The 20,329-nt window shown below is 42.3% G+C and overlaps 1 protein-coding gene across 2 annotated transcripts in view; it reads right to left on the bottom strand.

The window, feature by feature from the left end:
- Window positions 1-20,329, bottom strand: part of MYO1D (myosin ID) — a 161,710-nt gene that overhangs the window by 77,189 nt on the left and 64,192 nt on the right. For both annotated transcript variants that reach the window (XM_082779267.1, XM_082779268.1), the window contains exon 16: window positions 16,995-17,202. In XM_082779267.1, the coding sequence (XP_082635393.1) occupies window positions 16,995-17,202 (208 nt within the window). The remainder of the gene's footprint in view (window positions 1-16,994; window positions 17,203-20,329) is intronic.

A 20,329-nucleotide genomic window follows, 5' to 3' on the forward strand; every position in this document is an offset into this window, starting at 1 on the left:
CCAGAAATTGGCTTCACAGCAAGAAGTGTCACAATTGCTACAAACACTAGCCTTCCAAATCCAATTATCCAGCCGAGGCATGCCCCTTGGCTACACGCAAACAGTAAACTATTAATGAAAAGCATGTCCTCAAATCAAGTTGTCATAACTGGAAAACCTCACTCCTAGTAAGGACCTTCCTAATAGCCACAATGGCAGCACCTCCCAAAAATACAGAGAAAGCCAAAGAAAGGAACAAACTTCTTCCAGGAAATGGGATACAGAATACATTATATATATAAATAAAATTGCTTTTCTGGCTTGGCATTTTTCTTTTAACCACCGGGCTCATTTCTGCTTAAGGCAGCCCATCAGTAATGCTGAACTGCCAACACAAGCAGAGTGCCTGATGGCCTAAGTGGTCTCTTCCAGAAACACAGACCCTTCAAACCTGCAAGCAGGCCATAGAAGCAAAGTCCTTGTTCAGCAGCCACTTTGTGTGCTCAGCATTGTGTCATTGTGAGCAATGGGTCAAACCATGTGCAAATCCAACCAGAGTGCTGGAGTGCTTCCTACTAGCACATACTCTCCTGAGGCTGGAATAACAACACACTGTACCATCTCAATTCTTTTCTCTCTTCCCTCCAGTTCATTACTCGAAAGCATTAAGCACTGTAAATTTTAAAAATAAATAAATCAATCAATTTTCCAGGGCTACGTTTATCATGCCATTTGATAGATATTATGCACAGATTCTCATGTTGTGAACGCTGTATTTCTGTTACATGCTGGAGGACAATGGTAAAGTGATGGCCAAATATGTGGATCAAGGTGCCAACAACACAACAGAAAGATCTGTGCATCCAGGATTCAGCTTCTTTCTTTCCAGCCTTCTGTACCCAAGATATTGTCCAAGTCATATTCATATGTGCTACAGAAAGGATTCAAAAAAGGACACGCGTAACCTTTCTGAAATTTCCAACCAGTGCACAGCTCTCAGCTTGAGCTGCACACCAGCAACCAGCAAGCAGGTGTTTTCAGCACTTGTGTTTAGCAAATCTTGCAAGGATAGGGTAGGGTAACCAAGGATAGGGTAACCAAGTCTGAGAATCACAGTGTGCAGTATCATCCCTCCTACAGGCAAGAATAAAATGATACTTTGCCACCTTTCTTTGTCTTTAACTTCTTGTTAACCTGGCTTCCTAAAAAGGAGACTAAAGATCACCCTGTCCCTGGCTGACCTGGGATTGCCCTGCTGTCTTCTGACTCTCTAGCCAGCTTCAGCCAAATCTGACAGAGGAACAGGAGACCAAAAGAGTCAAGTCCATACATCTTTCAGGAAAAATCAACAGCAGGGTAGAGGGAGCCTCAAATTAGAGTGACATTGTTGGAAATGCTTCAGAACAAGCTCAAGAGCCATCTGCTTTGTCCAATCTCCAAATCCCAACCAGTACACGCAAAGCTCCTAGCCAGGCACAACCACATGAGATTGCATATCAAGCCAAACTGGTAGAGGACACGAGAAGGATCTGGCAGTATTTCAGGGGGCAGAGGATGGTGGAGATGTGTGAAGGACAAGAGGGATGGAGTGGATGATATGGTGAGGAGGAAGGGAGAGTACTGGCAGTGATCACAAGAAGAAAACTGTGATTGTCATCACGGTGGGATGTCAGCAGTATGGGACAAACCCACAGGAAGCCAGGCTCACGGAAAAGGCTGATGACAGTTTTCAAAGTGAGAAACTGAATAGCAGACCCAAAAGAAATCAATTTTGTTGTCGATTAGCGCAGTGCCTAGTGAACAAGCAAGAGCAATTGGGCAGGAAAGAGATTATCCTCTATAAGCAGAGGTGTCCAAAGAGACAAGGCAGAAGTTGGGTACAGGAAGGGGACTAACCAGCAGTCAGTGTTGGCTCCAAAATGGAAAGGAAAAGAATATCTAAACTCGCCCTTCCCTACACCTTCACCCAACCACTCCCCACCCTTCACTTCTCTTTCACTATCTCTGCCATCTATGCTGGTCCTCCTAAAGGCCAGGCAAAGACAAATGAATAGGGATAGTGAAATTATAACTATAGCCTAGGAGGCTGGAAAATAAAGTCTGAACGACACAAGAAATTCCATCAGAATTCCTGAACTTTAAAGGGTATTTATTTCTGAGGCTGCTTCCAGTGAAATAAATCATAGAATATCCCGGTTTGGAAGGGACCCACAAGGATCATCGAGTCAACTCCTGGCACCACACAGGTCTACCCAAAAATTCCGACCATATGACTAAGAGCACAGTCCAAATGCTTCTTAAACTCCAACAAGCTTGGTGCCATGACTACATTCCCGGGGAGCTTGTTCCAGTGCTTAACAACCCTCTTGGTGAAGAACCTCTTCTTGATATCCAGCCTGAACCTCCCCTGCCACAGCTTGACACCATTCCCTCGGATCCAATTGCTGGTCACTAAAGAGAATAGATCGGTGCCTGCCCCTCCACTCTCCCTCATGAGGAAGCCGTAGACTGCAATGAGGTCTCCCCTCAGCCTCCTCTTCTGCAGGCTGAACAGGCCAAGTGACCTCAGCCGCTCCTTGTACATCTTCCCCTCTAGGCCCTTCCCCATCTTAGTAGCCTTTCTCTGGACACTCTCCAACAGTTTCGCGTCCTTTTTGTACTATGGTGCCCAGAACTGCACACAGTACTCGAGGTGAGGCCGCACCAGCGCAGAGTAGAGCGGGACAATCACCTCCCTCGACCAACTAGCAATGCTGTGCTTGATGCACCCCAGGATATGGTTAGCCCTCCAGGCTGCTAGGGCACACTGCTGGCTCATATTAAACTTGCTACGAACCATAACCCCCAGATCCCTCTCTGTGGGGCTGCTCTCCAGCATCTCATTGCCCAGTCTGTACGTATAGCCAGGGCTGCCCCGTCCCAGGAGTAGGACCTGGCACTTACTCTTGTTATACTTCACATTGCTGGTAATTGCCCAGCACTCCAATCTGTCCAGATCTCTCTGCAAGGCCTTTCCACCCTCAAAGAGTCAACAGCTCCTCCCAGTTCCTTGCTGCTTTCCTTTGCCACAGTCCCTTACACCCTTTCAGTTACAACCAGGGAGGCAGAAGTGTTCAGTGGTCATGAAAAACACCAGACCAGGAAATCTTCCTGAACAGCCCTGGGTTCCTGGTGATCCCATCATCACCCTCCTCCCAGTGCTGCAGCTCCTTTGGTAGCTTTGGAAAGTAGGACTTGCATGAAAAGAAACTGAGCATTCATCCAAACCAAGAGTTGTATCTTATCTTATGGGAAGTGCTGAAGTAATTTCTGAAGTATGTTTAATTCACATGGTTTTGATTAAAATTTAATAAATTAAAATTCAAATGAATGAAAAAGGAGATCTAGACATACCTTTAAAAGCAGCTTATAAACTCTGTGCATTTACACCAAAGTTTCCAAGATTAAATAAAGCTACTACAGATTAAGACCATCATCTTAACAGAAAAAATGATGCATCAAACCAAGTATCATAGGCTCATCTGCAGATTGCAGGCTGCTTCCAGGCTCAGAATTTTCCATTAAAAAAAAAAAAAAAAAAAGGAAAACAATTAAATAGGCCATGCAGAACACAGGGAAAACTATCAGACCAGACAGGGTGGGTCCAGCATGCTGAGAATGCTTCACTTATATTTCTTCCATGTAAAAAAAGATAATCTAGATTTGACCTAGGCACTGCCATCTCTGCAAATATAGGAAAAAAAACACACAGCATGCAATCTAAACACACAAGCAAGCAAATAAATGCCCAGAATTCAGAAACTAAGCCAAGCTCGTCTAAATTAAACACTGATGCTATATTTTGGAGCAGTGTTGCAACTAACTAAACCTTGGAAAACTATTTCATGCTTGCTCTAACACAGCACACCTCCTCCCACTGGGCCTCCTTCGCACTAGCCTGAACTGTTTCGTGATCAATATTTCATGCTGCCCTAGCACAAGCTGCCCTCCAGGCATCCAAACTGAAAAGAATAAAACAAAACCTAGCTAGAAATTCACACAGACATGAACCTTTCTGCATAGCTTTAAAGGATCTCAAACAGGAAAGGTTATTAAATATTTAAGTCAATAGTGCAGCACAGACCCTGCATGCAGTTCCGCCACAAGGTCCTCTGAGGCATGGCAGTTTGAATAAATGCTCAAATCAGAAGCAAGCTTTAATTATACTATTCCTGATTGCTTTTGAAAGGGGTCATCTCCTTGCAGAGCACAGATATGATGGAATGGCTAATATACACACCCAGCACCCACCGGGTACTTGCGTACACCACAATTTGTGATCTGCATTTTCACGATGCAAGTAAATTCAAATCCCATAGGAGGTTTGAGGCAAATGTTTTTAAATCAAAGCATCCCCATTCTCATAGATCACATTACAGAGCATATAAACAGCAAGTGGGAAGAGCTGCTTAATTTACTAAATGCTATTTTCTCTTTTCACATGAGTCAGCTGAACAATGCTCATTCTATTGCTCTGCTTAATAGAAACAATATCCCACTAGGTAGAAAAGAGAGAAGGGTCACACTCAGATTAATTAGATTGTACTAACAAGACTGTGTCCAGCAATAAATATAAAAAATATCAGAAGAACAGTGTTATAAGCAAGTAGCACATGTGAGACATGCATACAGATGAAACGAGGAGCACTGACAACAGGTTTGGGTTTCTTTTGAAGCTCAGCAATGCTGCTCAGCAATGACTGCAGCAAATGCCACGCTGCTGTGCCCACCTTCCTTTGAGGCCCAGCCTGAACCCCAGGCTGTGGTGGTTTTTCAGCCTGAAAGCTTCCAGAAGCCTCCTTGCCATTCTACTTGTAAGTGCTTGCTGCGTCCACCTGGTGTCCTTTGCAGTGGTCCTGCCACAGTGACAAAGCACACCCTGTTTCTCCTTACTTGTCACGCTCTCCTTCCTCTGGTACTGACCAGGGAAGGAAAACGTTGGGAGAGCAGAGATCTTTTCTAAGAACAAAGAGAACTGCCAAAGCTCCTGTGTTAGCGAAGCACAGAAGCTTGCAATCACCAGGAAAATGTTGCTGTCATTAGAGGACAGCAGCAACCTTCTCTTGTCCCTTCAAGGCAGAGTTTTTCACACTGAAGATAGCAAAATACAGGTCATTTAATGACTTTTCATGATTTTTTGGGGGGTAAGAACTTCAAGAGCAGCCAAAAGCACAGAGCCTCTAAACATGGAGAAGTTAGAACGCCTTTCTGTGGGAAAAGATGACTGAGGGGATGTAACAGATGTGCACAGAACCACAGGACAAACTATTCACTCATCCCATCAGTGCAGCAGTTAGCGGATATGAAGTGAAACTGTGAGATGCAAGGACCAGAAGAAAGCAAGACAGCTCTCCCCATGCGATGATTAGATGAGCTTGCCAAAGACAACTACAAAACCTAAAAGCTGGTGGCACTTGTTTGACGACAAGTTCAGGGAAGAGAAATCCACTGTGTGTTACTAAATTAAAAACAAACGCATCCAGCTTAGGTCGTTCCAAGTCCAAATGGCTGAAAGAAGTGGGAAAGCATTAAGGAGAGGTACAACAAGCACTTTAGCCCGGTTACTGTCCTCCTGAGGCATTTGCTTGCAGTCCCTCTTGGAGACATGACTGTACTCCAGAGGGACTTTCCCTCTGATGCCACACAGCAGCTGCTACAGTTTAAAACCCACATCCATTCAGTGAAGCGGCTGAGAATTATGCTCTATGTTTCTGAGGTTGTGACAGCACTGCTCTGTTAACAAGCCTTCCCAGAACAAAGAGCAGACACAGGCAAAATGGAGTCATACAGACCTAGCAAATTTGACTTACCTTTGTCTAAAGGACAGGAATGCCATTAAAACATGCATCTCTGCTAGAGAGGACAGTATTAATCATGGTGAAAAGAATAATTACAGAGACACTTCAGTAAACACAGCTCTACCACCATATGCTCGTTTTTGCCCCAAAGTCCCCTAGCCAATGTGAATAGCTCACCACCCATCCCCATGAAAATGCGGTAAACTCCCTCAGACAAACCGTGATTTATACTGCAGTGTCCTATTATGGAAGAAGATATACACAGAAATTGTGCATCTTTACCTTATTATAGGCACAGTTCACATGATACTGGTATTTTTACTACTGTTAAATTAAGATATTTTCTAAGTTCAGTTTACTAAATGCTATTTGGGCTCGCTTGCACTTTAATCAAGTACACCACACTGGCACTATTTTTATAGTTTAAACAAGGCTTAAAGACATGTTGAGGTGCAGATCAGCACCTTGTCAAAAATGAAAAGTTGAGGCACAACAGAAAATGACTCCCTTCCACAACAACAACAACAAAGCATCAGTGGCAATGGTTGCAGACTCTGGTCTTCCAAATTTGTGATATACATAAATGAGCATGAAAAAAACACGAAAACAAAAAACGCGAAAGGGCAGGGTTAGAATGTGAAATGCTCGATTTGCAAGATCGGGACCATAATATATTTGCTTAATAAACAAAGGACTGCAGAGGTGTTTGCTCAAAGAAATCTATTCAAAAGGAAGGAAAAAGCCCTGTCTGAGTGAGACTGACGTTCCAGAGGGCCACAGAGATCCAGCAACCCCCACCTCCTCTGATCCATCATTGCAATCAAGATCTTTCTTATCCTGACATGGTAAAGTAAAACCCCAAAAAGCAGGCTGGAGGCAGCAGTCAGAATCATTCACACTTAAGTGCAGACTGCAGTTGGCTTTGCAGCAGTCATTAGCAGTCATTTAGGAGAACATACAAGCAGCACTGCAAACAGCAGAAGACCAAGATCAAGGGTTTACAGAATGATGCAGCTACCTGCTCTACAGCTGGGCGCTGTGCTTCTCATTCAGCTCACTGAAGTAGTTCATGCACTCACCAATGTGTTCTCTGTGATGCTGCCAATACACTCAGGGAAGGCTTTTTATTTATTATTTATTTTACTCGCCCCCGTCTGCCCCTGATGCAGGGAAGTTTGGAAGTTGTATGGTGACCCTAGCAGCCATGAAGCTCAAGGTCTCAAAGCTTAGGCAGCTGCCCAATGATCCATATGTTGCTGAGCCATATTTTTAAATACTGATACATATACCCAATATCCTCTCTGCTCCCTTGCTAAACAATAAATGGATATTTACATTTATTTAGATTAAAGCATTTTTTTTCCCCACAGCATTTCTTGGGCAAGGAAAAAGATGGTAAGCAGGTATTCAGGTGCCCCATTGCACCTGCTGCTGACAGGGTAGGATCCTGTAACTCTTCCCCTCTCTGCTTTCCCCAGCAGGCATGCCCCTGACCTCATTTTTTGCCAGCACAGATGTTCATCTGAAGGACAGTGAGCTGGTTGTGGAGCTCAACAATGTTGCGAGGACATTTGTTGTCGACGGAAGGAAGACACAGACGCTCAATATGAGTGATCAGTGAACTTCGATTTATTGGATAGCTCAGTCGTCTTTTATCTAATTCAATATAATTAGCTCATACATATTGCAAAAGCTAAGCTCATGATTGGTTAGTACATTTCTCTATTTTATCAGCTAGTTTCCCACCAAAATAACAGTTAGTACTTTCCCAGCATACCAACAGATATCATGTTCTTGTACCTGAAACCTCCCTGAAACCTCCCTAAAACCTCCCAGAACTTACATTCCTTCCCAGGCCGCATTCATGTATTTTCTCAGGCTTATTTACGTACTTTCTCAGGCTCATTTGAGCTGTGTTCGATACTTTGTTAGCTCGCGACCTCCTAGTTGCTCAACATTCACATGACCTACTTCACTTAACCATTCCTCCACAATTCCCCCGTTTTTATTTTGGGCTATAAACACCTTCTCTGTGAGTTGTTCTAGTTTCCTAGATAAGCAGCTAAAGACTATGCGTGCAGCAATTATAATCAATACAATTATAAGCAAAAGGCGAAGTCCCTCTTTGATTAAGTAAAAAACCCATCCCCCTACATTTCCAAAGACAGATTTAAGCCAATCATCAAACCAATTATTCTGTATCGTAATTTTTTGTGTATGATCCCTTAACCATTTCAATTGATTGTGAATTGATTGCCCATGATCAGAGAGATTAAAGCAACACATTCCTTCTACATCTTCACACCCATGTCCTTGAGCTAATAACAAGAAATCAATAGCGGCCCTATTTTGTAATACAGCATGTCTTATGCTCTCCATATCTTGCGACATTTCAGAAAGAACTTGTGTTGTTACATTTGATTGTTTAACAGCCCAACAAGCAAGCTTATTAATGTTAGTCAAAGCATGTGCAGTTCCCACACCAGGTACCAAAGAAGCAAAGAATCTTTCTGCTGGACCCCACAATTCTACACCATCATTACAGTCAGAACCCAAAGTTTTTAATTCTCGTTTAATTCTTCTGCTCCCTGTCGAGTTCTTCCACGAGTGCAAATCTGGAACGAAAAGTGTGAGTCGTCCTAGGTAACACGGAGCCCCAAAAGCACTAGCTGGTATTCCTTGCCATGCACGGTCCCCACAGATTAAAAACATACCAGGTGGCAAAGCTTTGGCCTGACTTTGAAACCAGATTGAATTGGTGTCACCTATTCCATATGCCCCAAATGGTACACTAATGTTCCCGGTGTTGTTCCATCCACAGTAATGTCCATTGGCCTCAAATCCAAGGGTCCTCGATGTTATGTTGGTCCAGTGCGTTTTATTTTGTTTCCCTTCATGGAGTACAAAGCATGTTTGTGTCCAGTTACTACTGCTATTCCCTACTACCACAGACCCCAGGAGATCCAGTTCTTGAGGGTCCCATGGCAGTGAGTTATTAAGAGCTTGCAGGGCAGCAACTACTCCATCCGAGACGTTTGCAGAAAAGGATCTACTGAGTAGAGTAATACTGGCAGAATATGGTGCTAACATTTCACTCAGTTCCTTTGGATCCCCTATTGGGACCCCAAACAAGCATGTTCTGAAAGGATACATAACATAACACAACTATACAACTTAACCCTAATAACACTACAATTACTGTAAGCACTTAATGGTAACACAATTAATAGTAAGTAACACAACTTAATAGTAACACACTTAAACCTAATCACTTGATGGTGATCGAAGGCTGTTCTTGACAGTTGTCGAGGTGTCACAACCCACGTCGTTGTCAGAATAATTATCAGGAACCTCTTCCTGGTCGTCTTTGGCGTGTGCAGATTCTAAAGCTGCTTCAGTCCGCTTTGCAGTGATCCACTGGGTATCTGTTTCCGGCACCATTTCAAAATCTCTATAACATTTTTGATCAAAAAGTTTTAAACAGTACGTTCCCTTAAGTTTCTCCTAGTGGCTACTTCACACAATGACCCCATACTTGTGAAACATGATTTTGCTTGACCAGTACTAATTTCCTATGATTTCAGCCTGTACTATGGCAATAAATGCGCTCTCACTAACACAGTACACAGCACACTCACACCCAGAGCACACTTGCACACTCAGAGCACAATTGTACACTCAGAGCACAACTGTACACTCAGAGGCCTCTTGCACATCTCACTCTCAATCATACCACAACCTCAATCATACCACAAGAATATAATTTAGAATGATAAGCAAACAATACGTGCAGCCAATATAACTTAGAATCATAACCAAACAAACAAGTATTGTCTCTCATTGTGTTCCTCCTGAAGTGACTTGCAACACTTTGTTTTAAAACCTTATCCTTACACAAATACTTTCAACACAAAATACCTGGACATTTAAGAATAACACATACAATTATTAACACTCCAGTTAGTATCCCTTTTTCATTGCAAGGTAAACCTCTTATAAAAAGAATGCCAGAGAGAAGCAGCACAGCCGCCGCTGCTTCCATGGTTACGTCAGACAGGCTGCAGGGTCCTGATGTCCGTCCCTCTGCTCTGTGCCGACTCGCCACACGGTGAGGGTCGGCTGCCGTTCGATTCCGCGGAACTCCGAGTGCAGCGCTGCTCGTGGCGGTGACTGAGGGGGGGGAGGCTCCCATTGCCCTGTAGCCCCCTGAGGCAGCGTTACCGTTCTCACTGAAGGCAGCAGTGGGCAATCCCCAGCTCCAGCACTTCCCGGCAATCCCAGTCGCTCTGTAGCGGTAGCAGCAACTCTCTGCTCAGCCTGATGTATAACTAAGGCGTTAGTGACTGCTCTCCAAGGCTTCAATAATTTTTTAGCAGCCTTATTTTCATCAAACAATTTGTCCCCAAATTTACGCCACTCTGTTTGTTCAAAAACTGTATCAGGATTGATAAAACAACCCTTAGCTACCCCATATGCTAATAATCCTGGTAAATCCTTTTTGCAGTCTATAAGCTGTGTGCTCCGCTTTTCTAAAAAGCATTTGAGCAAATCATACGCCGCTTGTCTCTCCATACCTTTATATACGTCGGTACCGTTGCAGCCTTTGCAAAGACCTCGGCGACGCTTTCCGGCGGGACCCTCTATAGGCTCATCCCGGGTGCGAGGACTCCCTTTCCGAGCTGCGGGTGCGGGGATTCCAAGTTTCTTGTCCATTCACCTTTCAGACCTCGGATGCAGGGATTCAGCAATTTATAATCCTTTTCACCTCCTGAGCTGCGTTGCAGGACCGGTCCTCGTATTCCGTCCAACCGTGGCTCGCAGGTACAATTCCAGCGCAGGTTCAACTCCAGCGAAGTCCCTGTTCCTGTATTGCATGTCCCTGTTCCCGTTCAGGTTAGTCCCTGTTCGGGCGCCATTTGTTGCGAGGACATTTGTTGTCGACGGAAGGAAGACACAGACGCTCAATATGAGTGATCAGTGAACTTCGATTTATTGGATAGCTCAGTCGTCTTTTATCTAATTCAATATAATTAGCTCATACATATTGCAAAAGCTAAGCTCATGATTGGTTAGTACATTTCTCTATTTTATCAGCTAGTTTCCCACCAAAATAACAGTTAGTACTTTCCCAGCATACCAACAGATATCATGTTCTTGTACCTGAAACCTCCCTGAAACCTCCCTAAAACCTCCCAGAACTTACATTCCTTCCCAGGCCGCATTCATGTATTTTCTCAGGCTTATTTACGTACTTTCTCAGGCTCATTTGAGCTGTGTTCGATACTTTGTTAGCTCGCGACCTCCTAGTTGCTCAACATTCACATGACCTACTTCACTTAACCATTCCTCCACACAACAACCAACAGAAAACACACCCTTGACATTTTTTTTGTGTATGTGTTATTTATTTATGGCGGGGGGGGGGAGAGGTGGTGGGATTTTCTTTCTCTTTTTTTTTTTTTTGTTGTTTTGCTTTGTTCTATTTGAGTCTGAGATGCCTCCATGCATTCACTGGTTGCAGACAAGCAATGTAGTGCAAAGGAGGCACAGAGCATGGGAGAAGCACTCGGATCAGCCAGCTAAGAGATCAGCTTGGCCATACTGGCACATGGCACTGTCAGCACAGCAGAGATACCCAGTCCTTCATCTTGGTCCTTCACAGCACCCACATGCTCCTCCTCTGGATGCACATTAAGCATCTCCTTTCACAGCTTCTCCCCACCAAAGCCTCTCTGGATCAAAGTCCCCAACCATGGCACAAATCCACAGGTATATACCTATTTCCACTTAGATTCAAAACTTCACATACACTTTCCCTCAAGATGGTAAATGCTGACTCTGGATGGCAAATGTGCTACATCACCTTTTATTTGGGTCACTGCACAGAAGCCCTCATCAGATTACCACTGCCAATCCATAATCTGACGTGAAAATGCCTTCTTTGTCGAGTGAAAGCTTCCCTTTGTGGTTAACGTTTCCTAGCAAACTGTGCTTCGTGGACTCATGGGGATGGAGAAGAAAGGGAAGGTGTGACATTAAATTTCAGCAAATCAGCCACGGCTCCTTCCTGCTTCTCCGCACCAATGGCAGCTGCAGGGATGGGGCCGTGGGTGCCCGCAGTGAAGCGGCTGTCCTGCTGCACGGCCTCCCCGGTGTGCTTATATCCTAAGCACGCAGCAGAGCCAGGAGCCTCCTGACCAGCAGTGTTTTCCTCCTGCTTCAAGAAGGTGACCATGCACAAGGATTTGTGCCCGGGTAGGTGCTGGGCTGTAGCACAAGAACAATTCTCGCTTCCTCTGCATTAAGCAGTAAAGATTTAGTGAAGTGATTATCATATGCAGCTGTACTGGCCTGATAAAATTACACCGAAATAGTGCACTAAATTATATTGACAAGATACATCATCTTTGCATACTGCACGTGCTGGCTGGCTGGGCTCTCTTCTTAAACAAAGCACTGTTTTACAAAGCTAATGAATATGTGGGAACGTTTCCAAGGGCAGAAAAGCAACTGAGTTTTATGGCAGCTTTTTTTTTGTTTTTAATATTTTTATTAGTAACATTAAAGCCGCCCCATTTGCATTCATGAAGACAATCATAGATGGCAAGACCACAGGTATAGTAACTAAACTCAAATGCGTCACATAAAAAGAATTTATGTTTGCATCTAGTGCTTCTAAAATGACCATCCGAGTTAACTCGGATAGCAATGCCTCTCCTGCCATATGGATCTTCTGATACCGGACTGCTCTCACTCGCTAAATTCTGCTGAAGCCAGCAAGTTGCCACAGCTAAATCACATCACATCTGCTTCCTGACTTGGCCTGAAATAAAATTATAGCCTGGAATCCCACTAACATTTTACTACAGAGGAAAAAGGGGAGTTAAAGATAAAGCTTAAGGAGAAGACATTCAGAAGACATAAAACAAAAGAAAGCAAAATTATCTACTTAAACTGGATGGCTGTTTTAATTCAATTTAACCAAACTCATAAGAAGCAAATTCTTATCATTATTAAACAAAGGAACCAGCATTATTTTAAGGGTTAAGGGTTACCCACATGATGAAGCTCTTAAGATAATTACAGAATCTTTCTGAAAGCCTTAGGTTTTATATGGGAGCAATAAACCACATAATATATATAATTAGAAATGACAATGTACATTTAAAACAACCAAGAAACAGAATTGCTATCAGCAGATTCTTCTTTCATTTAAAATCCTTCCTATACAAAGAAAAATGTTATTGGACCCCAGCCTGTGATCGGCTGCTTTTAAAGCTCCACTTTGCATTTCCCCTCAGCTTTTATCACACAAGTGCTTATTGTCACAACACCACATTTTAGCTACAGTTGTCTCTTCCTTTGCTAAATTCAAATTTGAGTAGCTCCAACACAACAGAAAACTCTATGTATATTTTTAATCAAGTTCATCTCTTTCTTTTCAGATTTAATCTTGTGATTCTCAGAATTATCACAGCTTGCCTTACGCAGCCTTTGATGCTTATAGGCAAAAATAAAGTAGGGAAAAAACCATCACAAATTAAATTTTTGTGAGTTTTTCATGAACCACTGAAAGCCAGTTGCAAACAAAAACTAAGATACAGGCAAGATTGCCTTGACGTTTCAGAGCATCAGGAAGGCCTCTTAAAATCCTCAGATTTTATTTGTTATTGTGTTGATTGCTCCTTTTTCAGCACAGCCAGCCTGCAACTGCCCCATCTACTGGTAGCAGAACACAGCTGTTGCAATAACAAGAGTGATAGAGCAGAGAATGAAATCTAACAGTAAGAGAAATACAGAAAATGGAAGAAAAAAGATCATTTTCCAGACAGATTTAACACTGTACCATTACATACCTATAAACATCAACCCAACACCTGCCCTTTTGTGGATGAGCTGTTTAGCACGCTTTTACTGATTTCATTAGAGCTTCTTGTCTTTAGTTGCAAGCTCCAGGACTCTGAACAGCTCTCCACCACTGCGCAAGCACTTTACCACAAGAACATCCAGGAAGCATAAGCAGAAATACAGGTGAACCACAGAAGGGTTAAGCTGCAGAAAGGAGCTGTGGACATCCACTTTTCTTTTTAGTACAAACTTTTCAGTACTTTTAGCACTATCTTTTCCCTGCAAATCTTAATTGGGCAAATTAGAATCTCACTAGAGAAAAAAACAAGATGGTGACTCCATCTGTCCTATTTCAGTATTTTGGGCAGAACAGAAATACACCTCCATAGAGAGTCTTGTCTTAGTCCTGCTGTACTCAGGGAGAGGAAAAAGAAGGAGAGGGAGGTTTGTGGGCCATTGGTCAACGTCCACCAGGAATATACCTTTTGTTACTCTCTTGATTGTCCCAACAAGAGAAAACCCAGAAGCACTACAGTTCTGCTATACATAACCAGCATGTCTGATGTTATACAACACCACTACAGCAAAATCCCTCACAGAGCCAGAGCTGACCCCTTACTCCTCATGGGGTATTTACCTCCTAGAAATCTTTAGCCCTCCAAAGTTGCTGAAGCCAGTCCAGATGACAGCCCAGACTATATAGATAGCATTGAAGTTTGCACCTAGAGAAAACATGAAACGCACAAAACCAGACATGTTGCTGTCAAAACTGTGCCTCTTGCTGTTTAGCAGATTTTATCTGAAGGAAGAGCTTCAGGGCTCACCTTGCAGTGAGACATCATCTGTTTCACAGCACAGATTGGTCTTTTAAATTATTCTTCAGTAACTGCATCTTTCAATTTCAAAAAAGGTCACCTCTCAATTCCTCAGATGTTTAGTATGAAAACTCAGGTCACTTGGGAGCAAGGTGTCCCCCCTGCAGCTTTATTCAACAAGAAAGCCATTAGCCTGCCTCATATCACCATGGGAAGAAAGACAGACTCCAGATCAGTGGCATGACCCAGAGAACTCACTGAATGCCCCAAATAACACCAATGTGCTTGCAAAAGCAGCTGCAGACAGGAAAGCTCCTCCCAAGAAACCAGAGCGAGCACAGCCAAAGAGCAGTCAAATAATCCAGAAAAATCTAACAGAGGTGTATGAAAAGGGCTTAAAGGTCACACACATCAGACACATTTCAATCCAAAAGGAAAACCAGAAAAAGTGTGCTACCATTTCAAGGAAAGACACCTGGAAAATTACAAGCAGTCCAAGAAAGCTGTTGTGAAACTCATCAGCAGGGCAAGGAGAACATTGCTTAAAAACAAACAAACAAACAAACAAAAAAAAACAAAACACAACACTGACTCACAAAGCTCAGGAACAGGCAGGTCCCTTGTCATTTAAGCAGTCTGAACTTTGAATTTCCAGAAAAACTAATCACATATACATATACAAAACTTACAAAATTCCTTACTAAAGATACACCATGCAATCTGGCACAACAAATACCACCACAGATGCAACCCAGGACTTCCAATTTTCTCCTTCATACTGGTTGAACTCTTTTGCGTTCCAGAAGGTAAATCAGAACAAGCATGTTAATGCAACAAACCTGAGAGTTTCACAAAACCATTAGAGGTTGTAGGTCATAACTTTTTACCTTCAGAGTCTTACTCTTTACCAAAGTGACACAGCCCATCAGATTTAGAAAGTCTGTGTAAACTTAACTGCGTAACTTTAGAGCAGGCTTTTTCTATGTGAAGGTTTTATGCCCATCTATCAGCAGTTTCTATTTCTGACAGGCAAAAGGTGTTTCAGAAGGGGTTTAAGAAACATGTTAAAACCTTGAGCTTACCAGCAATCTCTGTTAGTTAGGACAAAGTCAGTTCTACCATCTCAGTGGCTATAGAAGTCAGCAATCTGCTCTTTTGCCAGACAGATCACATTCACACAGAACACAGTTTTGACTAAGTACTAAAGCCAGTTCTTGTATTTTTTCCCCCTCCAGCGTATGTTGCTTTTGAGGTTACAAAGCCAGCTTCAATGTGTTGTGGTCCCCAAAACCACCTAAATGATTCAGGAGTTTGCCAAGTCACAACAATTCCTATTGTTTAGAAGAATATCTTCATAAGGAAAGTCTGAAAACACGTTTGCCCTGCAGTCACAGAACGTAAAATCATTTATCCTAAGGGTAATGCTAGAAAGAGCTAGAGCTCAATCCCATGTTTGGAAGAGGGAGAAACATGCAGAGATCCTCTTGCACAGTGCCTTAGGTGTCTTACCCTTTGTAATGCTAAGGGCCTTCTGTAAGCAATTATGTAGACTGACTTTCACTCTGCTACCCTTTCACCCAAGTTGCTGGGGCAGTGTTTTCCAGAGCCTCTGCAGCAAATGTTTCCCTTGTTCTTGTGATGTAATTCTGTGGGCTTGCATCTGCAAACCCCAATATTGCTGTTATAGCAGGTTCTCATGGGAAGAAATTGCCACCAATGTGCGAATCAGTCCTTTTCCCCTCATTTTCTATCCCTTGGCTATATTTTTTGATTTACACTGGGAGACTCAATGACATGTATGCACAGAGCTTAATAAACCAATATGCATGAGCATCTGCCCTGATCATTTTCTGCTCAGTTAGCAGTAATGTGATTGTCAGAAAAAAAAAACAAAAAAAAACACAATAGGAAGTTTGAGCTGGCCCTAATGAAAAATATGTAATTATTATGGGAAAAATATGATAAAGGACCGTGTGCTACAAGGACACCAATGGAGGATGCTTATTTGGGGATCCTGTCACTTTTCTTCCTACCTGGCCACTGGGGAGAGTTTTCCCTGTCCTTTTTCTCCCTCTTCCTGCTTTTCTCTGCCCCTGTAAGTTTTATCATTAGAGCTGATGTATGTCATCAGCTATGGATCCACCAATAAACTTTTATGCACATATACCTGTTTCAACATCCTTTATGTAACACTCCTCAACATTTATCTACAAAAGTTCCTTTAAGTGTCTAAGCAGCCTACTTTTACTGAGTAAAAAGTTTTGTTTTGTTTTAAATAGTTTCCAACAATGTTACCAGTTCTCCTGATCACAGTGTATTGTACCACATCAAGATTTTAATGCAGCTACACAGTATTACTAAAAGAGCTTTAAAAAAAAAAAAAAAGCAGTATTCAAACTGCAACATTCTACAATTTGTAAAGACTTGTCACTTTTGTGAGCTCACTTGCAAAGGAAGTAAAGGTGTTTTAAGGAAGCTGAATTGAGTTTTTTAATGCAGTAAAACTAAGCTTTACCTTCTGTAGGAAGAGGACAATCCTCACGAGCATTTTGGCATGCAGCTCCTCCAAGGTGAACAGTGTTCGAGGTGTACGGATGAATATCTTGGTCTTCCCATAAGCAACGTCATGCTGAAATCCATGACTCTCTATGAGCTTCTTCACAGCATCTTTGTCTGAAGGGAGGTCATGGTTTGGCCAAGTGAATTCTGAGATCATTTTGTACCTGGAATTACAAGGTACAATTTACAAATGTACGCTTGCCATCTGTGTTCTCAAAAAGGCCAACCTTAAGCACATTTTAGAAATAATTCTAATAAAATTATTTGATTACAGGTAGAAGAGCTTTAGACATTTTGTGTAAGAGATGTGACCCTCAAAAGCCGAAGTACATGGAAAGTGAATGTAAGAGGTATGATTTTGAGCCACTGAAATTATTGTGAGGAGCTCACTTCATCAACACAGAACTGATGTGACACAACAAACCACACCACTGTCTTCCTGAAGATTTGGCAGTTCCATTACTCACACCCTCTGCATTTGACTTTTTTTTTTTATTATTATTATTAATTTTCAAGGAAGAAAAGCTTTGGTTTGCTCACATTCTACATCAGAACTCAACTGTAATCAACTACTCAGTCAGACAACCTAGATTTAAAAATTCTGCAAATAATGTTCCTGTTCATTTTTGTAGCCATTTCTAACAAACTTCATTATTTACCAAAGCAGCAGACAGTTGACTGCCATGGTTTGTGCAAACAATAGTACTGCCTGTAATCACTGTTCAACCACTCACTCTAGTTCTTTCTTCCCAAACCTCTTTTCACAACAAGAGAGAGAATGCGGATTGGAACTAAGACAACCATGAATCAAGTACGAAAATAATTTCAAAATACCTGCGCTTTCTAAGATTTACTATCCTTACAAAGTGCTGATTGTGTGAACAGACATTTGTAAAAAGCAACAATGAATTTTCTGCATATAATTTATGGACATAATCAAAAATGCAATAGACATTTTCACTGTTATATTACCCACATTCATGTCCTAAATAAAACATGCATGCAGCAATCTTAACCACTTCTCTATTTAAAAGCCCATGATGCAAGTCAGCCATCAATCTCAATATCTTAGACATTCAGAATTCTCAGCTACTCTTAAACGGCCACAACAACAAACCTTTTTACAAGGGGAGTGGGTGCACTAAAGGACTTGATAAACAGACTAAAATAAGCCTGGATGAAAATACCACACTGTCGCTTTCATTCATCAAATTAGCCTTTCTGAATAAGCTTTTGAAGAGGGGAAAAAATGCGTGTGCGCACAGCATCTAAGCAGGGCACGCTATCAGCGTGAGGGCTGCAGCACACGGAACAGAGATCATTGATAAATAAAAAGGGCATATAAAAAACTTCAGACTCAACAGAAGATTCTGCATTTATACTTGGCTGGCAAAAGCATTCCCACTCTCAAAAGCACATGCACATAGGACATGAAATATTTCACACTGGTTTCTCTTTCCTGGTCTCATCAGGACAACATTCCTACAATAATTAATTAACTGGAAAATCTTCCACCTCAAAACACTTACATTAGGAAAAAAAAAAAAAAGAAAAAAAGACAATCAGGATGGCACTGCTAACCCACACTTTATTAAACAGGTCTGCTCAGCTGATGGGGACAGAAAAAACAGGGAGAGACGTCAGGGAACTGGAAATATGCCCAACCAAAGGAAAAAAAAATAATTCTCTTCCTACTTCACAACAAAAATAGGGCTGTCTCATTTAAAGACATCCCAAGACAATGGGACCGTGAGTGGGGGGATTGGCGGTGGAGTTCAGCACAGTGCTTTTGTTCCTGCCAGGCCTATGCAGTGCCACCAGTCCCTTCCCCTGAGCGTGGCCTGGCTGCCGCAGCAAGACAAAGTCTTGACCTCGCTGCTAATTATAGTGAGGCAGAACCCAGAATAAAGCTGCTCACTGACACCACAACCCTTCCCCTCTCCTTTTGCCTGAAGATCTTGACAGCTTTCAAGGTTACTTTTACAGTAAACATCCATTTCTCCTTCCCTGCTTAGCTGCAGAAACAGCCAGCATGCACGAGGCTGCTACTAGAGCTTAGGATTCACACGCAGTTCTCCTAAAAACAAGATGTTTATGAGCCACTCGAGTACAAAGCTTTGCTGAAATATATTTAGTCTGCACGTGAAGCAGGGTCGTTCTCTTCTCCCACTACTGTGCAGTTGATGGGTATCTGGGTGCTGTTTTCACGCTATGTATAACACTACCTGCAAGCAGGCACGTGGATGCCTTAATGGTCTGAGTGTTGGGCTACACTCGCATGTGCCCGCAGATTCTTCCCCTACCTCACCCCCCCCACCATTCTGAAACCCACTCAGCAATCAGCAATTTTTTGACAATAAATATAGACTAAAGCACAAAAAAAAAAAAAAAAGTATCACTGCTGTTTAAGACAGGTGGTCCTGGCGTGCATTTCACACAATTAGATGTAGTTACCAAGTGACAGCACATCTCTTGGTGCAACCAAAAAGTATGGAGATCTTACTTTCTACAAATTGGCAGGGGCAGACTAGTTTGCACAGAGCTCAACTAAGAATTCTCTTAATTTCAAGGAAATGTTGGAAAGGACATTCTTTAATGGTCTTAATTGTGCTTCACGTCATTTCCTTCCCCTCTTACTCTAGATCTGTCTTCAAAAGAGCCCCATGTGCAGGGCAAGAATCCAGAGCTGAAGGGCTTGGAGTCTCCCTCATGCTCTGTCTCCCAGTAAGTCTGTTAAAAAGGAAAGGAACAGAAGTGCCTTGCGATCCCTGTTCAAAAGCCATTCCAAAAATGTGCAGCTTGTATACAAGTCATATCTCCTAGCCCTTTTAAGAGGGGCAAGTCTCACTCAAAAACAAGGAACAAAGAATTCTGCCTCAACAAAAGCAAAACAAAAACAACATCCAGGCCAGAAGTTTGTTGTTGTTGTTTTTTAATTTAGAAAAGTCAATGTAGACTGGACTCAGAGAAATAATGGGGTATGCAAATACAGTGTCTGATATCTTACACTTTAGATGTTTAATCCTACTCCTGGGTTCAGCAGAACAAATGTTGCAGTAGCCTGAAAGCTGTACCAGTTGCCATGTGCTAATTTGGTTTACTGGCTGTAAACAGCACTTCTGTTTTTAAGATTACAGGAGCTCATCAAATGTTCTTTAAAAGCAAAGCAGCTGTTTATATTAATAGTCATTACACAAATTTAAAGAGTAGGTTGTAATAAATTCCACACGTGAGGGCAGAAGCAAGCACTAACCACTGCATAATGTTTAAGAGAACTGATAAACAAGACTG

The sequence above is a fragment of the Aythya marila genome (assembly GCF_965140915.1).
Source record: "Aythya marila genome assembly, chromosome: 25".
Taxonomy (NCBI): domain Eukaryota; kingdom Metazoa; phylum Chordata; class Aves; order Anseriformes; family Anatidae; genus Aythya; species Aythya marila.